At 37.6% G+C, this 22,451-nt stretch overlaps 1 protein-coding gene across 8 annotated transcripts in view; it reads left to right on the top strand.

Moving 5' to 3' along the window:
• The window catches only part of CREM (cAMP responsive element modulator), a 135,224-nt gene that overhangs the window by 94,000 nt on the left and 18,773 nt on the right, over positions 1-22,451 (top strand). For 3 of the 8 annotated variants that reach the window (XM_006871232.1, XM_006871231.1, XM_006871230.1), the window contains exons 2-5: positions 7,368-7,514; positions 9,543-9,640; positions 9,799-9,941; positions 20,626-20,814. In XM_006871232.1, the coding sequence (XP_006871294.1) occupies positions 7,368-7,514; positions 9,543-9,640; positions 9,799-9,941; positions 20,626-20,814 (577 nt within the window). The remainder of the gene's footprint in view (positions 1-7,367; positions 7,515-9,542; positions 9,641-9,798; positions 9,942-20,625; positions 20,815-22,451) is intronic. The other 5 variants (XM_006871235.1, XM_006871234.1, XM_006871236.1 and 2 more) reach the window with 3 other exon arrangements.

Here is a 22,451-nt window from a genome sequence, read left to right as displayed (position 1 = left end):
GGTTGCTGTAAGTCACCATCCACTCTACGGCAGTGGCTTTGCTTTTTTTTTTTTGTTTAACAATGTAAAATTTTTCAAGTTGTACTTCACAGCTTAAAGCAATTGAAAGCATGATTCATTCATAACTATATATAAAAAAATCTGTGAATCTTTCTTGAACTGTTTTTCAAAACATGTGAATTCTTTAAACCCAAGACGTTTCCATACAAGGGTGTACATGAGCACTGCCTGTCATTTTGATCCTTAGGTCCAGTTTGTGAGAATGTATATAGCGCTCTTGAGTTGTTTGCTTCTAGTGTCAAGTTAATTGTATGCAGATAGCACACTCTAAATTTTTAAAAATTGAAATACTGTTGTAGTTGGGTGCTGTGTGGTTGATCTGCCATATAGGGTTTTCCAGGTAGCGATCTTCATGGAAGCTGACTGTCACACCATTCCCCCATGGAAAATAGCCAGATTCTTGACCACTGTGCCAACCAGGGTTCCTTTCAGTGCTTCCATAGTGAAAGTGAAACCACAGTCTTCCTCAGTTCTCTGATCTGTAAAAGAGTAGCTGTTGTTGTCGTCATGTGCCATAGTGAGTTACACATTAGGCTGCTAACCACAAGTTCAGGAGTTCGAATCCACCAGCCCCTCCTTAAAGATTTACAGTCTCAGAAACCCTGTGTACAGGGTCACTGTGAGTTAAAACCCTACTTGACAATACATAGCCACTACCACCATCACAGTTTTCAAAGTATGATTATGTGGAACCCTGAAATAATGCTAAGATGTTCTTTTCTTTTTTTTTTTTTACTGTATGGACCTTTGTACTCAAGTCACAAAAGCAATAGGGGAGGAGGAGCAGAACTGCTAGCATCATAGCATAAATTAAGTCATTAGTACCAAACTGTACTAGTATTCATTGCAGTAAAATAAAATGTTTACCTTAAGAATATCCTTGATGAAGGAGTAAAAATTATCACGTTATTAAGTCTTAACCACTGATACATGAATTATTTAAACATCCTTTGTAATGGAATGGGATGTGCACAGAGTGTTTCTATGCATTCTGAAGTTTGATGTTCTTGAGAAACACTTCTTATTGCTTGAGTGCTTAGATGAACTAACTAGTGGGTAGTTTTCCCCCTCATGGATCATTTTCTCAAAAGAACAACTAACAGCCACCCTATGGCTATTTTAAGGAGCTCTGGTACGAATCGGGCTGCGAACCTCAAGGTCAGCAGTTACGAATCGGGCTGCGAACCTCAAGGTCAGCAGTTCGAAACTACCAGCTGTTCCGTGGGAGAAAGATGAGGCTTTCTGTTCTCGTAAAGATTTACAGCCTCAGAAGCCCTGTACAGGGTCTCTATGAGTCGGAACCGACTCCATGGCATACAACAACAACAATACAGCTGTTTTGATTTTTGAGTATTTGGAAGCCTGGTAACGTAGTGATTACAAATTGGGCTGCTAAACTCAAGGCTGGTCGTTCGAAACTACCAGTCGTTACGTGGGAGAGTGATGAGGCTTTCTGCTCCCGTAAAGATTTACAGCCTCTGAAACCCTGTGCAGGGTCACTATGAGTCAGAACCAACTACACGGTACTTAACAACAACAACAACAAAATTTGGAAGACATGTTCTCAAAATGAATGAAATAAACTTTCATTCAAGAAAACCATCTCCTGCTCTTCCACCCATACACATTCAGTGTATATGTCCTGTTGTTGCAGGGCTGTGTATATAACAGTATTTGACTCTATCTTCACCTGTCTCATCATCAGAACAGTGTAGATACATAGACAGGTACACAGGCTGAATGGGTATGGGAGGGAGAGTGGGAGTATACGCACAAATATGGTTTACAGAGGATATTTATACATGGGAATTTAACTTTGCTGCAAACACTCCTAGGAATGTGGTGGAACATATAAGGGCAAAATGATGAAAATTCTTAGATATTATTCAATCGTTGGAGAAGGATGTCATGCTGGGTAGGGTGGAGGGTCAGAGAAAAAGAGGAAGACCCCCAACGAGATGGATCAGCCAGGTGGCATCATTGATGGACTCAAGTGTGGCAGCGGTAGTGAAGTTGGCCCAGGATCGGACATTGTTTCGTTCTGCTGTGCATGGGGTCGCTATGAGTCGGTTCCAACTCGATGGCACCTGACAACAACAACAACAACAACATTAAACATCTTAAGGCAATGAGTTGTTTAAAATGTAATATCCCAAATGATAGCACATTTGGGATAAAGTCCCACTATCTGAGGGTCTCAGGACCATAGTCTCCAGGGACACCGTGGTCAACTGGCATATCACAGTCCACAAAGAAATGTTCTACTTTGGTGAGTAGCAACTGGGATCTTAAAAGTTGATGAGTGGCCATGTAAGGTACAACTATTGGTCTCTTCATATGTGGAAGAAAGAAGAGTGATGAAAACTTGAAGATGATTGGAATCAATTAGACCAATGGACCAATGAAACATACGAATATCAGTCAGCATTACTCAGACCAGAAGATCTGGCTACTTCTCAGTACCAACTTATTTGAAAAGGATCACCTAAGAAGGTCCTAGATAGGGTAGGAGAAAATGTGAGACAAGCTCAAATTATAAAAAAAGACAGGACCCATTGGTTAGAAAGACTGGTAGAGCCCAGGACTATGGCCCTTGACCACCCTTCAAGTCTGGAACAGAACTCACCCTTGTAGGTCAATTTGTATCAAGGTATGCTCATTGTGGAATGCTCACCTATTCAAAATCAAAAGGGCAATGTTTACCTAAGGACAAAGTTGAGACGGAATGTAAAGGAGGGTGGAATGGAAATAAAAGCCACAGGGATGAAGTGGGATGACTGTTGCTACATGAAGGGGATTGCAGTTATTGTAATGAAACAAAATATATGATTTGTTGAATGCTAAACTGATGATTTTCTCTTAAACCTTCACTTGATTCACAATAAAAAGTTTAAAAAAAGAAAACCATCTGACAGTGTTGATTGTCAATAATAATATTCAAAGTTTTAAACAAAAATTTTGAATATTAAAAACTTGTGTCTGACACTGTGAGCTTGACAGCTTCCCAGAATTTACAGACTTTGCTGATGAAATTGACAGTAATTTTAATGAGTATGATTTTCTAATAGTACATCATGAAAAGTCTCAATATTTGGAAGACCTGCTTAACTCAGTAAGTCTTTATTTTCCAATGACTGTTGTACAGTATTATGAAAATTTACATGGGTCAAAGTACAAGAAGGACCAATGGATTATAGTTTGAAAATTTCATGTGGTTTCAGATTCTACATTGCAACTAGCCTTAAAAGAGACTACCACTTGTTGAGTTTTGGTGTATTATTAAGGAATATCCACATTTTTAAAAGAAAAGTTATTAAAATATGCTTCCCTTTTCAACTACATATCTATATAAGGTCCAGTTTTTCTTCACATGCTTTAAAACAGTATATCTTAACAGATTCACTGAAGTAGATATGAGAATCCAGTTGACTTAGTTAAGCCAGACACTTTAGAAATTAACAAAAATATAAAACAATGTCACTCTTGTTTTTTTTTAATGTGATTTTTAAAATAAAATATTTGCTTTGTTAGCATGTAATGAAGTTTTTTTTAAGTTTTTATTGTGAATTATGTGGGTTTACATGGGAGGACATCAGTTTTACATTCATCCTATTGTATTTCATTTAATTGCAATGATTACAATCCCCTCCCTGCATCATCAAATAACCAAAGAATACACCCCACAGGCCTGCCCCCCTGGCCGTCAGCACACAGCCTCTCTGCCTCCCTGAGTCCAGTGTCCCTGGCTGCTCCATCTGTTCACATCATCCTCTGTCTCTGTCCCTGGCATCACTGCCTCTCTGGGTAGGGTCACACTCTCCGCTCTTATCACTTGATGGTCCCAGGGACCTCCTCTCTTGGGCTGCAAAATCAATCACTCCCCTCCTTTTGTCAGAAAACATCTACCTCTACGTTTCCGACCCTCAAAGTCAGTCCTGATGGCAGTTATTCACTGTTGTACCACAAGAGTCTTACCTTCATCTCCTTTCATTAGCCCCATCCCAACAGATTGGAAACCATTCAGTGGAGATTCTACCTTCCCCCACCCCATGTGGAACTAGGCTCCCTTTTGAAAGCTTGTAAGCCTGTCACTTCTTGCCTTCATAGCTCCCCACCCCCATTTTGGGTAGCCAATGTCCAAGTTGCCCATCCCTGTCACCCCGGTGTACTGAGGGGGTGGGAGTGATCGTTTCTCTAAAGATTTGTTCCCTTTTTTGAGCTCCTACATCTCTAGGTATACGTAAAGTTCATCAAATTGTAATGGGTTACTTTTTTTTCTTTCTTTCTTTCCCTCTTCTTTCTTCTAGTCGAGTTCTGATCATCCATCCATTGAAGCCAGGTCAGACAGGTACTATCTCCAAGTATAGGTGTTCTTGTGCATCTCCTCTCACTTCATATCAGCTGGATGCTTCACTCTCCGCTCTAGTCCTCTGTGGCCATGTTACTGCCTCTGGGCCCAGGAGTCCCCAGGTCTTGCTGTACTGCTGGCCATCCAGGTCTCCACCCAGGAGTCTATTGAAGGTGGTCAGACTCAGATCCCAACTTCATTGCTGTGTTTTACCCCCTTCCCCTTATCGGTGACCAACATGGTCACCAGCTAGACCACATGCTTGCTAGTGTATTCTCCTTGAGTCCCAGTCTTGGAAGGGAGTTTGCTCTGACCACTTGCCTTGATGACTCCTGGGTGAATAGACTGTCATTATTGTTTCCGATTTTTCCTGCTGGTCTTTCTTCACGAAGTATCTTCTGTTCTTCTACCCGCTCCAGGCTGGTCTACTTGTCCTTTCCAGTGGAAATTTCCCATCTCAGATAATTCTGGATGGGGTTCTGGTTTCCACTATGGTCTTATGCAATGCATAAGCTCCACAGGAAGCCTCTTTCACTGGGCAGCTTCTAGCCCCTTTAAGGTATTCCAGTCAGTTATAGGCTGAAGATGGACTTACAAGCTTCCTGTTGTGATGTTTCTGGCTATTCCTTTACCCAATCTCTCAAGTGTCTATTTTACAATGGTAGGCAAAGGAAACCAAGATTCAAAAGACAGCCAAGCATCTTAACATTATTACCCTCTTTTACCCATATGAATTTATTTTTTAAATGAGTCACTAAATATTCTTAAATTTTCTCAGTTTGAAAACTTGAGAACATCAGTACATGTAACCCTTGGGGTGCTGGAGCTGGTTTGTACTGTGCATAGTTTTCCAACTTTGTGTTCAGTGTCATGTTAGTCATGAGCCATACTAGGAGAATTTACCTCATTGAAATTAGCAAAAACTACAAATCCATGTTGCCCCTTCCCAACAGTCAGTTGTTAAGCATTACTACCATCCTCCTGGAGTCCTGGTGTGGTGCTGTAAGATAAGCATTGAACTATTAACCATAAGATGAGTGGTTCAAGCCATCAGCTGCACCTTGGAAACCCTGTTATTGCTGAGGTAACTTCAAGCTGATTTCAACTCATAGCAAAAGGATCTCAATGAGTTGAAACTGACTTAACAACAACTGAATGTAATCTACATAGTCGAAAGCTCTTTGAGGTCAGAAGTTTTCAAGAGTTCTAAGACTAAATCTTAGAGAATTAGTGGTATACAGAGAACAGTGCCATTTGATGATCGGACTGTACAGATGTGTTCCTTTTTGTAATTTACACAAACTTGCCTTTTAAATCTTTGTAATGTTTTAAGACTTGCAGTGATTAAATCTACTGGCTTCCTTATAGGATAAAGTTTTTCTTTTCCTCTAGAATCTAAGGTGGACAATGTTACTACAAAAGTAGATGAGCTGAATTTGGCCCTTGGGCTGCATGCTGTGTATCTGTGCCCTAGTTTCTCACTTTCTATCCAACTGTTATCCAGACTCAGATCAAGCTTCAGCTCAAGTTCTGGCTTCCAGACAAAGCCTCATTTATTGTTCAGGTTCATACTGTTCTTTCTATTCTGTCACAATATAACATTTTCGGCCTATGCAATTGAGAAAATAGTTCTTTATTATTTGGTATGCTGTTGTTTCTTACGTGTTCATTTGATCATCCTACTTTCTATCCTAGCTCCCCAGTGCAACACTCAACACATAGGTAGTTATGTTATAAACCTAGTTTTTATGTAAGCATAAGCAGTTGGAAATCTTTGGTGTTGCTTAAAATAGGGTCACACAGGGACTTCCTTCAGAGATCCTGTGATTCTACTATGACTTGTGATTGAAACTGGTGGCTTATTTCATTTCCAGTCTTTGTGTGGAATAAGTTATAATAATATGAATGGTAAATCTTAGCATCACGAGGAAAAGTTTCTAATATTACACTGGCCTTTAGGACAGAGCCATGGTGTGGTGCTGTAGGATAAACACTGGAACGTAAGGTTCGTTTGAACTGCAAGATGGACAATTCAAACTCACCAGAAACCCTATATGGGGTTGCTATGAGTTGGAATCAACGCAACAGCATTTAACAACAACAACAATCATAGGACGGAGTTGTTTACTACGAATTAGAAAACTTGGCAGGTTTTGAACCCAGAGGAGTAGAGGTATTGTTGCATTTTTGCAGTTAGGGATCTCAGTTGAAAGTGCTGCTAGATGGCCGTACTTGCCTTCACCCTGTTTTACTAAGTGATTGTGTACCCCTGTCTCAGTATGCTCCAGCTGGGAGAGACAAAAAGTGAGAAAAGGCCATACTGAGTCCAATGTAAGAGCTTGACTTGGCTCAGAGATGCTAAGGTCATCTAAGGTCCTGATAAAAATAGCCATTTCTTTGGCCTGTGCATTTTCTAATATGATAGGGGCATGAAAGTGTGATTTTTATCGTACGCCAGACAAGGGATTAGCTTGCATCTAGCATAAAATATCATATGCCAGATAATTCAGCATATTTAAGTTCTGTCCCCCATTTCTCTTAAGTAGACTTGACATTAAAAAGAAGTTAGGGGGGGGGAAAAAAAAAAGAAGTTAGAGGGAGTACTTTATACTCTGGCCTCAAAAAGGCTTCACTGTTCATCATCATGAGGTCTTATACGTAGTGAGGTAGTTAAACTGCTTTAGAACATTATGCTTGGAACATTCTTAGCCACCCGAAGCATGGGAACCGAAATGAGGAGCTTGGGTTCTTTAATATCTGTCACATCAGAGAATGACTGTTCTAGGGCAGTAACCACCTCCTCATGGTAAGTAAGTACCACAGCTTATTGGTCATTTTTTAGAAGCAGGAAAAAGAAACGAAAAATTGACCAGTCATAATAGCTAATGATATTTCAGAAATCAAAAGAACCAATCAACACAGGCTCAGCTGTAATCCTCAATGATGATCATTTTTGCAGGTTTCTGTAGCTGGATCAGGCACCGGAAGAGGCTCCCCAGCTGTAACTCTAGTGCAGTTACCTTCGGGCCAAACTGTACATGTCCAGGGAGTCATTCAGACACCACAGCCATCGGTTATTCACTCACCACAAATACAAACTGTTCAGGTTAGCTTCCCTCCGGAATGACTTGTCTCTGACCTTCTTGAGCCTCTTTTCCTATTAACTAATTTTGTCATTTATTTGCCATATTTTTCTTTGTGAAACTTTCATGCTCAGATATTTTTAGTTAGACATTTAGGGGAGTTTCTTTTTTATGTATTGAGCACTGTGTCCTGTTAGATACATAACTTACGAGTTAAAGTTTGGGTGATTAGTGCTTAATTTGCAGAATGAGTAGTTTTCAGATGGCAGTTTACTTGTCATTCCAGTGTTGTTCTGTGTTCAAACTCTGGTTTATTTAACGGCGCTGTCAGTGGCGTTTAACAATATTTTGAGGGTTCTTTGGAGAAGATGTCTGGTAAATATGAAGATTGCATTTCTTATGCAGTTTCCACGAATACTCAGGCTAGTAGATAGATACAAGTTTTCTTATAATGAAAAATACGTTACGCTTAGAAAGGAGAATTATTGGCACCTTGGAGTACTGCTTACATAGTCCATGCTCCTCTCAGTTTAAACCCTGAGTTTTTTAGACATCATTCTTACTGTGGTTGTGATCCAGAGATGTATGTTATTATTATCACGGCTGGTCATAAGTCCTTAAAATTCCTTAACGATGAAACTTTTTTTTTTTTACCTAAGTAGATGTTAATGATTAAATATGTATTTTTCATGGATGCAGTGTTTTAAGCATACTCATCTTGTTTACTTAATTTATTTTTATTTCTCTTCTAGGTCAGTTTGTTTTTATCATTTAACTGTTGGTGTTATTTGAACCTAATTGATGACTTAAAAAAAAATCTGAGGAAAACAGTGCTGACCTTCCTAAACAGTCTTGTCTTTTCCCTGCATGTTTTGAGTGTAGTCCATGTTAATACGGATGAGGGTTGCAACATGGTATTTAAAGTAATAAACCTATGGACATTATAGGCTTGCTTCTTTTAGTCACAGGTATCTTTTCCTGTGCTGTCTTTGGTTTTTCTAGGATAGCCCTTGATTCCAAGAGTTGTGGTCTCTTTCTGACCCAATTTATAAAACAAGGACGTCTTCCCACTGCCCTACTTATATTCTAACTTTTATTGGGTATAGATATTTATTTAGGTGTCTTTTTAACCTGGCTGCTATTGGAGGAAAGGATCTTTCCGTCTTCTATTCAGTAGGCTTTTGTTTTTGTTAAATGAAAGATATAATTATTATTGTACAGATAGGTGCTGGTACAGCTTGTCTTCAGATTTCTGCCTGTTGGAAAATGGGCAAGTCACATAATCACATAGTATGAACTTCAATTTCCTCTAAAATGGGTAAATTATAGCCTAGAAGAATGGTTATGATTACATGAGAAATGTGAGAAAAACTCAGTGTAAAGTGATAAATATTTGGTGGTAATGTAAGATGGTCTCATTGCACCAACAGTTTTTCCACTAACTCTTATTATTCATCATATGACTGTTTCTATGTGTTGAATATCCATGGCCAGAACTACATGGTCAAATATATACTAATTTTACCCACACTTCTTTATTTACTTGTTTCTTACGTAAATAGTCCTTCTCCTTTGTATCTCTAATCCCTAATTTGAAGACCCAGCTCAAGTCCACTAGAAGAACAAAATGAATATGAAACCTTGGTGCTTTTTCCTGCCTCTTACTGGGCTCACTCATTCCCTGTTAGATTTGTATAAGGGCATTTTCAGGGTTAGGAACTTTGAGCATGTGCATCTTATGTTTAGTCCTTTACTGTACATCCTCAACTGGCATCTCAAACATTCTTACTTCACATTTCTGTAGATTCTATTATCTGTACCATTCATTTCCATACTAACCCGTAGTCTTAGTTTACACCTTGCATGTTTGTCTCTACTGCCTTTCGTATGCAAGATCATGCGCTCTTTTACTGTGGGTTCCCCACATTCTGTAGTTTGGTATCCCCCACAGCACCTGGCTTAGTGTTGCACACCTACCCCCTACACTGTTGGTTGATTGAGGGATACGATCATCTATTTTATGATGCATTTCAGAAACTCTTGTATTATAGGTAGCAACCATTGCAGAGACAGATGAGTCTGCAGAATCAGAAGGTGTAATTGATTCTCATAAACGTAGAGAAATCCTTTCACGAAGACCCTCTTATAGGTAAGTTAGTGAAGTTTCCTACTTTCATAAGATTTTTTTTTTAAAGAATAATTATACACCAAATCTATTCTTCCAGTAGTTTTGTTTGTTTTTTCTTTGTCTGTTTTGTGGTTTCATTCATGTACCTTGGTGATATATATGATTACATTTTGTTTTAGAAAAATACTGAATGAACTTTCCTCTGATGTGCCTGGTATTCCCAAGATTGAAGAAGAAAAATCAGAGGAAGAAGGCACGCCACCTCACATTGCTACCATGGCAGTACCGACTAGCATTTATCAGACTAGCACGGGCCAATACAGTATGTATGCTACAGTATGCTACCGTCCACCTCTACCGTCCACTCCTCTGTAACTAGCACTGGAACTACTCAGGGCTTGGTATTAAATTAGTCCACTTAAAGTAGGTCTAGACTATATATTTTAGAATGAAAAGTATTTGTTATATAAACTAAGAGATTTATATTAGCAGCTGTGATACACCTTTTAAAAGTAAACATTTTTATTACTGAATGTAGGAAAAAATATTTTAAAATGTAGGAAAAATAGGGGCAAAAGGGCCTGTTTTTCCTATTTATATGTTTATATTTATCTCTAGTAAAAATGTAAAACTTGTTGATTGTCATTCTGGAGCATATAAATATGCATCCTAAGATATAAATGTCTGTATTGCATTCTTGTTGATACCAACAATTACTTATACTTACTAACCTAAAGGAAGATACAGTTGTGTTTTAAGATTGTTTTAAATGCAATTCTGTTTTCATTATTTTTTACTGTGTTAATTTGTGCTACCATTTTTCTTAAAAGAGAATGGAAAATTTATGTCTTTTTAAAGTACAGCAATTGAAAAGATCATTTTATTTGAAATTTTAAGCAGTGAACGCTCTAAATAAATGTATGCATTCATGTTTATTCTTGTGCATTTTAATGGTTATTATTTCTGTGCTTTGTTGCTGTAATTAAAGCACTGTTTTTTCCCAAACAAAGGATAAGTTTGATGCATAAAAATACTTAGTAAAACAATAACAACAAAAACCTAAAAAGGGCAGGAGTTCATGCGGTAGATAGCAAATTAGGTACTGGAATCTGTAAAATGAAACAATGTGTTGTTCCAAATAAGATGTTTTAGATATATTTTCTTTCCTTTCTTTAAAAAGTAATAACACCTGGTAAAAGCCTTAAGTTGTAATTTAAGACATGGCTCCTAAAGCAAGCTATAATCTTCATGGAGATACTGAAGAGACTTTATATAGTCACTGTTTTGTTTCCTTGTAATGTTGGTAGATTACACTATTAAACTAATTCTCCCTTGGTAGTTCTGATAGCATGATAGCAGTCAGAGTTGGGGTGTCCTTTGCTCATAATCTCTACATAGTGCCAAATGAACATGCCTTGAATCAATGTTAGGAAAAAAAAACACCCGACTGACAACTGGGCCTTGAGATTTCTTTCTTGTTGTGCCAAGTGGGACTGTGTAATGGTGGGAGGTTTAAAACTGTAAACCAGAGTTTGCCAACCAGTATGGCTCCAAAATGCAGCCAGCAGGTGACAGGAGTGCTGAGCTCCTCCTCCCAGTCCCTGATGTACGGGCTGGCCAGGGCTTGGAACTGCCAGAACTCCTGGTTGGTCAGCTGTGGCTTTGAACAGCTGTACCCATGCTATCATTTTCTATTTGTGTTATGGCAGAGGAAAGGTTGGAAACTACTGCCGGAATGACACTAAGCTACCTTCAAAGTTTTAGAGATGATCTAAAATGCTGTCATGTTAACATTTTCTCTGGCATATCCTAATGCTGCTTAGGAAGTCTCAGACAAGCAAGCTGCAATCACTTTACACAGTGCTATGGAAGGGGAGTCCTGGTGTGGCACTGCAGGATAATGCACTGAACCGCAAGGTCAGTTTGAATTTAAAAGTCAGCGGTTCAAACCCACCTACCGCTCCTTAGAAACCTTATACAGGGTCAGTGACACTTAGCAACAACAATGAAAGGGGAAAAGTGTAGGTTAATTTGCCTAGATTGTTAGCTGAAAAGGAAAGCTATGGGAGCTAGAGACACTGTGGGAAAGAAACCCTGCCTGGATCTGCGTTTCAGAGACCTGGCTTCTGGTTCTGATCTCAGCAAATGTAAATCATTGAGACCAGAAGCCTTATTTTTGCATTTCAGGTTTTCAGTTGTTTAAATGGGAATAATACAAAATTGCCAAATCTCTGACGTTAGTGTGGGGACAAAAGGAAAAACAAAAACAGCTACATGTGAGGACAAAAAAGACCATGCTACTACTATTCTAGCAGATAGTGAAATGTAAGTTAGCTGTGACCACCTCACTCACGGTCATTAAACTGTGCCTTCCCACCAGCACCTTTATTCCTGGTGCTCTCTTCTTAGTGCCTTAAACCTCACTAGGAGGTTGGAGTGGACTCAAGTTCTGGTTGGGAACTATAAAAGCAAATGTTTAGAAGTTAGATACTTGTGTCTCTGCCACATAAGGTCATGGACTCTCTACTTGGATTTCTTAATTTGAATCAATATAGTACAACCCTGACCCTTACTTGAAAGGGAATCACCAGTGATGATTCTGCGTGTGCAGGCTACAGGTCAAGAATCGCATTTCTTGTTCTTATAAACATATTCCAAAGCTGTCAGTTGCCTCTGGAAAAATATTTTTGTAGAGCATCGATGACTTTTAGAAGTCCTGGTGGTACAGTGGTTAAAGTGCTCAGTTGCTAACTAACAGTCAGCAGTTGAAACTCACCAGTTTTTCTCAGGGAGGGGGAAAATGTGGCAGTCCGCTAGCATCAAGATCACAGCCTTGAGGCAGTTCTAAGGGCTCCCACAGGGTTGCTCTGAGTCCGAATCAACTGGATGACAGTGGATTGGGTTTGGTTATAGTTTAGTGACATTTGTTTATATATGTTTTTGTTTTTGTTTTTGATTTGAGAAAAGATTACTAAAATTTGAACTGTTTAGAAGACATTTACTTTTATTAGAGAGTAAACGCATATGTAAGACCCATTTTCACTAATCATACGTCTGTTAGCAGTAACTTGCTTTTTGTGTTGTGCCAAAATATCTAGAAATAAAAACAGAGACTGATGTCTTTTGGTCTTAAAATAACAAAGTATATTGTACTAGAGTATTTGTGTACTTATTTATGTTTATTTATATGAACCTCTTTTTGAGACCTTTTCTTGTATATAACTTTTTAGTTTTACTTCCTAGTTCACCATTTATCCATGAATAACTTTACCCAAAATTTTGATTTTTTTTCTTTTCAGCATATTATTCTTTTAGATTAATTATTTATTTTTAATAGTGACAATTAGAATTAAAAACAAAAAGAACTAGATATCTGTCAAAGTTGATAGGAAAATAAGTATACTTAGGTTTTTGCATATATAAACAATTAAACTTTTGAGTAGCTGTAAGTTAGATGTTTCTGACAAGTTGGCTTCATTATTTCAACTTTTTTATCAGAAAAATTTTTAAAAATGAAAGTTGGAATTGGTTATTAGCTGGAGGTAAGAAAAATAACTTAAGGTAGGCAGGGATTCACTGTTGCAACACCAAATAAGTGAACTTCACTTACAACATCTTCACTGTAAGTCCAGATTTTAGGGACAGATTTTGATAACTTAATAACTGATTCAAAGAAGACCTCTTATTTAGAAGGAATCCCCATGGTGGTTCAGATAGTCCTAAAATTAGCAAAGAATGTTACTTGCTGCATAAGACATTTAAAACATGCATCAAATGAGAGTGAATTCCTAAAAGCATAGTAAAAGCAACTAAAGAAATTGAAATGTTTGATGAATTAAATTTCTCTAAAGACACTTTTTTTTTTATTTCATTCCTCACTCTACTATATCCTACCCCCTAGCTTTACCATTTAAGAACTATTTATCATTCAAGACTTCAAGCAATATCTCTAACATATCCTTTGTCTCTCAGTTTGCTTCTACCTTACTTTACCTTATTTTACTAGGTTCCTTAGTAGAATGAGTCTCTATTGACTCATCTTTACTGGATTGTTTTTTTCATGAAAGGTAAGGTCAATCCAAAATCCACCACTAGGAAGAATGTGCACTTTGTAGAATTCTTAGAGAATTCAGAATCCTCAAGAGACAAATACAAATAAACACCAATTCCATTTCTTCATAAATGGAATTTGCACATGAGAGGTATACACATTCTAAAGCAACTGGAGTTGGCTTTTATTATTAATATCATTATTATTAGGTCTGCTAAGTTCACTAAAAATCCCCAAGGTAGCCATTTCAAAGCAAACAGCAGGTACCTACTTACTATAAATCTGGCTTTCTGATCCTGGTGCCTTCCTTCTACTGTATGTACCTTTTAAGGCACAATTACAGTTACTCTTTTGTGCTTATTGTTTTAATTTAAAGCTGAGAACTCTTTGGGAAAAAGGTTTTTCTTTTTAAAATTAATGCAGTGAGGTTTTATTGCTGAATCTTTTCATTGCAATTTGGAATGAAAGTGGTTTTAAACCAGGCTGAGCATTTCGATCGATAGATATTTGAATTAGCCTATGTATATGTTCAGAGCTGAGGTGTTAGCATCAATAAAAAGAGCTCAGACAAAAGCTTCATCTATAAAAGGGCTTTTCCTTCTTCATCTGGTCGTGAACTTATCTGTTTCAAGCCTTCCAACCTTTTCTTACTCATCTTTCTCTTCTTCTTTATTGATTATACATAACATTGAACTATTTATTACCTATTAAATGAAAACATTTTTGATAAAAACTGTTCTCATAGTAATATTTCTTTTAGTCATTTTAATTGCTTTTTGTGAGAAGTACTCAGTGATAATCAGTAATGGAAGTAACATGTTTTTTTATTGTTATTTTTGTTATTGTGAATTGAGTAATAGTTTACATGGGAGAACATCAGCTTTACACTCATCCTGTCATATTTCATTTCATTGCAATAATTACAATTCCTTCCATGCATCATCATTCAACAGCATTTGCTTCCATTCCCTCTGTTTTGTTGTTGTTGTTGTTTTTTATGTACACCAAAGCACTCAGGAATCTATAACCATTCAAACAGAGGGCATGCCCTGCAAGCCTACCCCACGAGCCACCTTGAGTCTAGAGTCCCTAGCCACTCCATCTCTCCACGTCATCGTCTGCCTCTGTTTCTGGCATCACTGCTTATTCAGTTAGGTCCCACACTCTGCCCTTCTCCCTTAATGGTCCCAAGGTCCTCTGCTCCTGGACTGCAAGATCAGTCACTCCTTTCTTTATGTTACAAAACGTCTACCTTTACATTTGCAACATTCACAGTCAGTCCTGATATCAGTTATTCACTATTGAACCACAAGAGTCTTATCCCCATCTCCTTTCACCAGCCCAGTCTAGACAGGTTGGAAACCACTCAGTGGAGGTACTAGCTTCCTCTGCACCTTCTGAAACTAGGCTCCCTCTTGAAAACTTATATAAGTCAGTCATTTTGTGCGTTTGTAGCACACCCCTTCCCCCCCGTCCTCGTCCCCCACCCCCAGTTTTTGGTAGTCAATGTCAGTAGCATATTTTTAAGCCGTTTTGTGCCCCAAGAACTTTTTTAGGAATTATTATCTAGACTTGTCAATATGATACCATCCAGTTACCATGTTAGATGATAAATTGGGTGGGATAACCTTATGATTGTGTTAACACTTATTTGAAACTAAATACTATGATTATATAAGGATGTATATTAAGATGTTTCTATGACAAGGAGCTCTGGTAGCGTAGTGGTTACGAATCGGGCTGCGAACCTTAAGGTCAGCGGTTCGAAACTACCAGCCGCTCCGCGGGAGAAAGATGAGGCTTTCTACTCCCGTAAAGATTTACACCCTTGGAAACCCTGTACAGGGTCGCTATGGGTCGGAACCGACTCGACGGCACTTAACAACAACAACAACATGACCCACTAAAAGTAGCGTTGTAGAAATATACACAGAAAATTAATTTATTAACACTCTTTCTATGTAGACTAACTCACTCCTAGTTGAAGAGCAGTGGGTTAAACATTCAAACAGTAAATACAGAGTAACCTACTTAATTATGGGGAGGTGGGGAAGAAATATCATTTAGGTAACTTTCAGAGCAACTAGGACAATAAAACCTGTCTGTACTTATCACTAATGATGAAGAAAATGACATATTAACAAACAAGTGAATTAATAATGGAAATTGAAGTCAAGTTCAATAGATTATAGAAGGTAGCTAAAGAACCCTGGTGGTACAGTGGTTAAGTGCTTGAATTCTAACTAAAAGATGTAAACCCATGAACCACTCTGCAGGAGAAAGATATGACAGTCTGTTTTGGTGAAGATGACAGCCTAGGAAACTTTATGGGACAATTCTATCATGTCCATGTCGTCAAAATTGAATTGACGACAGTGGGTTTGGTTTATAATCTAGCTGTTTAATATTAATCCATATTATGAAACTAATGTTATTAAGGATTACTCATAGGCAAATTAAGTTATGTGTATGCTGTTGTTACTGTTAAGTGCTGTTGAGTCGGTTCCACCTCACAACTACCCTATATAGGGTTTGCACCATGGACCTAGCGGCTAGCAGTCCATTGCTTATCCTACAACACCACACTAAGACTCCAAGTTATGTGTATAGTCTGGAAAACAACAGCAACAACATTTATTTTATTTGAGTCCTAGTCAGTATTCATAGACCAATTTGGGCTCAATTTCTAGCAACAAAAATGTGTACGGCCATGGGTATAAGCCAGTATGACATATAGTAATGTGTCAGTTCAAGAAAGCATTGCTGGGGGAAAAAAGAAAGCATTACTGAAAGTTAGCCCCTAAAGTTAACTTTAAGAAATACAAACGTATCGTATTTTCACTGCTCACTAATGACCTTGATAAGAGCCAATCATTTTATTTTAAAATGTTAGATCTGATGATACCTGGTTTTGTTTTTAAATACTCCCGGGGGGAGGGGGGGAGGGGGTGGGGAGGGGAAGAAAGGCTTAGGGGTGAGTGGGCAGGAAAAGTAAAAAATAGAAAACACTCTCTACTTTTTATGTTTGTCAGAAATTTTCCATGAAGTTATGGTGTAGCACTATAGAATAAGCACTGGACTGCTAAAGTTAGCAATCCAAATCCACCAGCTGTACCTTGGAAAACTCAATACAAGGTCGCTATGAGTCAAAACTGACTCCACAGCACTTAAATAGAAAGAAATTTTCCATAATTTAAAAAAATAATTAGCTAAAGCAAAAGATGTATGACTAAACTTATTTAGTTAATTTTTAAAATCTTATTTGTCCTCATATTGATGTATTTTATTTCAAAAATATTTTGCAACCTAGTTTCTTTTCAACTTGTTTGAATGCACACACATATCATGCAAAGCTTATTCCTGATAGATCCTGAAGCACTGTTGTTGTTCCTGTTTTTAACTGCCATTGAGTTGGTTCCAACTTATAGTAACCCTGTATAAGGTTTCCGAGTAGTGGCTGGTGAGCTTGAACCTCTGACCTCGTGGTTCAAACTGACTTTGTAGTCCAGTGCATTAACCACATTGCCAAACCAGGACTCCATTCTGAAGTCTTCGGAAGTCTTATTTACTGTCAAACAAGTGATAACATTATGAATGGGAAGGTCCTCTGTCATTTGATAATGACAAAATCAAGAATGCCTTCTTCGGTACAATAAAAGTTAAGCTACAGTATGACACTTACCAGTCCAGGAACATTTTCACCTTCAATCAATGTGTGTTGTATTTAGCTTTTGTTTCCCACATCTAATTATATGTTGACTTGACCAAACAGAGAATAGCTCCAAGAACAGATTATTGATATATCAGCTCTGCACAGTGAAAAGAAGAAACGTTTTGGTCAGAATTATGGGGAAAGATTAGTGTAAAACAAAGGAAGGATCTTTGTTAGCTACATATTTCAGGGTTTTTATCCTTGAAAGCAGCCGCTCTCACCTAATATTTACTAATCCAAAGTTTTGATATTTATATTAGCGTTGACCAGTTAAGTTCTGTGGTTAGAATTTTATACCATACTTTATTTAACACTACTGGATTCACAGGTGGCTTAAATTGATTGTAATACAGTTCCCCTTAAGGAAATGGTAGCTATCCATTCATCATTATTTATTGTGATTGTACCACCTCTGACTGTGCTTTCTAAAAGGTACAATTTCTGTGACATCAAGCTAATTGTCAACTGAAAACACATTCAGATACAAAGGGGCTGCAAAAAGCTCATGGAAAAGTGGAATTAAAAATAACAGAATTTTTACACAAAAGTTTTGAAGTCCCCTCATACATCACAACAAAGAAAATCCATTCACGTCCAGCTGTGAAGATCCAATCGCTCTTGTGTTTTTCATACGTCTCTTTGAAAAAGTTAGACACAGTTAGATCTCCCCTAAATTCTTTTATTATACAGGGTGAATCTTGAGACCCTTGAAATATTTAAAGAATAATAATTGAAACCATCTTTTCAAAATGTATACAGAGTAGTGTTTCTGTGCATAGCATTGCTATGAATCAGTACAGACTTGATGGCCCCTAACAGCAAAAGGAAGCCATAAAAATAATTAAGGTTTAGTTTCAGTGTCATGTTTTGAAGTATAGGACCAATGCACACAGAGACAGGATCTTATGTATCAGATAGGCTGAAAAAAACACTACCACCAACTTAAAGTGTGTTTCTATAAGGAAACTGGGATCTTTAAGAGTTCATGTTTGCTGAATAGCTACCTAATGTTTTCTGATAGTCTTCCCTGGAAACATGTTCTTGGCAGTATTGCAGTCAAATTAAACCACTACTTAAAAATTAAAAAAAAAAAAAAAGAAAGAAAGAAAATGTGTACAGAAATAGACAAGCCAGATAGTAAAGTAATAGTACAACATGATTTTGATAGCAAACAGAATTTCTCAATTTTGGCACTGTTGACATTCTGTGAACTGATTTTTCAGTTTCCGTCACTGGTATTCTAATATGGCAATCCGTGAACTAAAAACGCTGAGAATTTGTCTGTATCAAGATGTTTAAAAATGTTTATCCATGTTTCTGTTACACGCTAGAAACAGGTCAAAGAACCGAAAATCTGTTGTTAAAATTTTTTGTTACTTTTTCCATAGCTCTGACAGGTTTATCCAATTGAGTCATCACTTAAGTGATCAGTTGTTGTTGTTATTAAGTGCCATCACGTAAGCACTGGTCTGTGAACCACGAGGTCATCGATTCATACCTCCAACAACTCCTCAGAATCTATACAGGATCACTATGAGTTGGAACCAACTGGATGACAACAACAACAAATACCTTCTTAGGAGAGCATCGTGGCTTTATATGATAAGCACTTGACTGTGAACCATAAAGTTTGAGCACACCAGCTGCTCCGCAGGAGAAAGATGTTACTTTCTACTCCTACAAAGATGTACTGCCTCTGAAACCCTTTATGGGTTATTGTGAGTCAGAACCAACTCTATGGTACTTCATAACAACCTAACATTCTTAAGGAGCTCTGGTAACATCATAGGATAAGCACTGAACTACTGCTTGCAAGGTTGAGAGTTGAAACCCATCCGCGGCTCCTTAGGAGAAAGATGAGGCTGGCTGCTCTGTAAAGATTTCATAACAGAAACCCTATGCAGGATTGCTATGAGTTGGAACCAACTCAGTGGCAGTGGGTTTGATTTTGATAACATTTTTATGTTCTTGTTGTTGTTAAGTGCCATCGAGTCGGTTCCGACACATAGTAACCTTGTATAGAGTTTTCGAGGAATAGTTGGTGAGCTTAAACTGCCAACCTTGCAGTTCAAATGGCTTTGCAGTCTGGCGCATTAACCCACAGTGCCACACCAGGAATCCATTTTTATAAGGCATATATATTGTGTTTTGTTATTCTAATGATGTGACTCTTTTTCTTCATTATAAAGTCTAGTTAGTTACATGAGTCTACTGATGTCTTGTGCTTAAACTAGAACGCATAGTCCTCATATTAAAATACACAAACTCAGCAGATATTTGTCAATTGGAGTGAAATTTTAAGACATTTGATTATTATTTTGAAGCCTGTAATTTAATATTACTTTTAAACATACCTGGCACTTTTCAATATTTAGCATACGTCTGCCTCACATATTTGTTGTCGTTGTTGTTGTGCCACTGAGTCATTCAGACCCATAGCAACCCTGTAGAGGGTTTCCAAGGAGCTACTGGTGAGCTTGAACTGCCTATCTTGCGATCCAAACTGACCTTGCAGTCCAGTGCATTAACCCACAGCGCCACACCAGGACTCTGTTTGTTGTCATTACCTGTAGTTGTTTTCAAGATGTTGTAGAGGTAAATATTGTAGCACAAATTCTTACAATAACATTACCTTTTAAGGTCTTTTCCAACTTAATATTTTAAAATCCAGGATTCTCCTGATATAGTCCAGATGGTAAACACCACAGTTTTCTAGACTTGAACTTTAAAACCAAAATGTGTAGTATTTATTCTTTTAAAAGATACTTTATTAAATGATAAATTAGAAAAGTTGTTAGCTGAATGAAGGTACAAATTAATTGTGATTGTGTTGCTCAAATACAAATCTCATGGGCCATTTCTTAAATGTTGGAAGAATGTGGCTTATGTCTCAATTATCTAAGTGAATGAAGAAAATCAAGATGCTTGACTCTTCCTTTCTGCATCTTCACTCTTTGTCTTAAATAATTCAGTTGGATGGGTACCAGAAGGAGGAGAGTTAGGTGAATTCTATGAATTTCAAACTGTTCTGAATATTAAAATATTTCCAAGTGTTCAAGAACTTTTGAGACTATTGTCCCATAAAGAAACTGATCATCCTTACTGATTCAGTATATAGAAATAAGGGTAATTTGAGAATGAGAAGCAATGAAAATGAACAGACCCAGAGTATATTCTCCCAGTATGGGATTATTAACAATGAATCTTGAAACTCTCTAATATTTCTTTTCTTTTTCTGTTAAGTTGCTATAGCACAAGGTGGAACAATCCAGATTTCTAACCCAGGATCTGATGGTGTTCAGGGACTACAGGCATTAACAATGACAAATTCAGGAGGTCCTCCACCAGGTGCTACAATTGTACAGTATGCAGCACAATCAGCTGATGGCACACAGCAGTTCTTTGTCCCAGGCAGCCAGGTTGTTGTTCAAGGTATATTTTATTAATCTGATACATTTAGAATACCTATGGCTTAACTATATCACACCATTTAGTGGTAACATTAAGAGTTTTCTGAAACACACAGAAGGTAGCTTTTCTTGGGGGTTTGGGTGGCAGGGAGGCACTTGAAGCTTGATTAATGCATAAATTTAGTACATTAATTTAGTGCATTAAACAACAAGTTAAATTACATGGTTTTCACTTTCAACAGATTTTGCAACTCTTAAAAAAAGGTTAAATTCAGGGTAGGATGATAGCAAAAGGGAGTTACCAATATGAATGAATTTTTAAATTAAGTAACTATCTCAAATATACAAGGGTAAGTCAAAGAGTATTACTATAAAATCATAGAAATCATATTAAACAAAGAGATCAGTATTTGAAGCTACTGTTTGTAGACATATCCTCTATCTGTGTCTGTGCATTTTTAAGGACAGTGTTTCTATCTAACTCTTCCCAAACAATTCTATGCTCTTTAATTTCACTATGTCAAAAGGCAGTTTCTGCATCCTTGAGGGATTCAGATCATTTTTGTTTCAAATGTTTTTTGAGCTTGGGGAACAAAAAGAACTCTAAAAGGGGCAAATCAGGCTGTGTAGAGTGCATGGGGTAAGGACAAGCCTGGCTACCCTTGAATGAGCAGGTGCATTATTGTGATGGAAAAATACGCCTTGGTGTAGTAGCCCTATTCTCACCAATGCAGTTGTGCGTTTTCTTAAAATGTCTTCTATATATATCCACTTGATCATCCCATATCCTTTGAGACAATCTTTTGGAATCCTCACAAAAACAATTGCCTAAACCTTCTGAAGTGACCTCACTGCTTTGAATTTAATTGACCTGGCATTTTCCATCAGAAGCCACTGTTTTGCTTACTGGACCTTGTTCTTTGGATTGTATTGGTGGATCCAAGACTTACCCCCAGCTATGATTAGTTCATAAGATTGTCTTCACTACCTCTGATTTTGCTTAAAAGACTGTTGGAAAGATGAGCTCCTGGAACTCGGTGGTCTTCACTTAATGCTTTTGACGCTATCTAGCTGAAAGCTTGCTAAGGCCAAGATGTTAGCTTTACACTGAAAATGCCAAACCATGTGAGATCACAGCTTTACTAGCAATCATAGCAATGGTAATTTGTTATTTTTTTCTACCAGGTTCTGGACTTCAGCCGCAGTTTTTTTTTGTTTTTTTTTTTAATTTGTCCTGGTTAACAGTCATCCCTCTCTTGAATTTGAGGTCTTCCTGACCTTCCTTAAAATGTTTGATCTATCTAAAAAAGTGTTGTTTTATGTGCGGCAGCATTCCTGGTAACTAGTTGCAAAGCCTCAGTAATTAGGTAACATGTTCCTTGAGTGTTGTGAAAATTTTGATTTTAACCCTGACCTCAAAAATCATTTTTTTGCCAAGCATAGAAAGTATCTTTTTCTTGGGAAGGCACTCGATTGAGACTTAAGACAAATGTATTACTAAGAGTCTTGTCTTCAGCCATCCACTGATAAAAGGGACAAATGTGAACACGTTTTGTTTGGAATAAACCTGTGCGTGTATGAACTGGAGCCCTATTAGCAATACTTATTGACTTGCCCTTATATTTCCTAATATATTTCTAACATTATCTAACCTATGAA

The sequence above is a fragment of the Chrysochloris asiatica genome, unplaced genomic scaffold (assembly GCF_000296735.1).
Source record: "Chrysochloris asiatica unplaced genomic scaffold, ChrAsi1.0 scaffold00164, whole genome shotgun sequence".
Lineage (NCBI taxonomy): Eukaryota > Metazoa > Chordata > Mammalia > Afrosoricida > Chrysochloridae > Chrysochloris > Chrysochloris asiatica.
The sequence above is the reverse complement of the archived record's forward strand: the minus strand, read 5'-3'. Positions and strand labels throughout refer to the sequence as shown.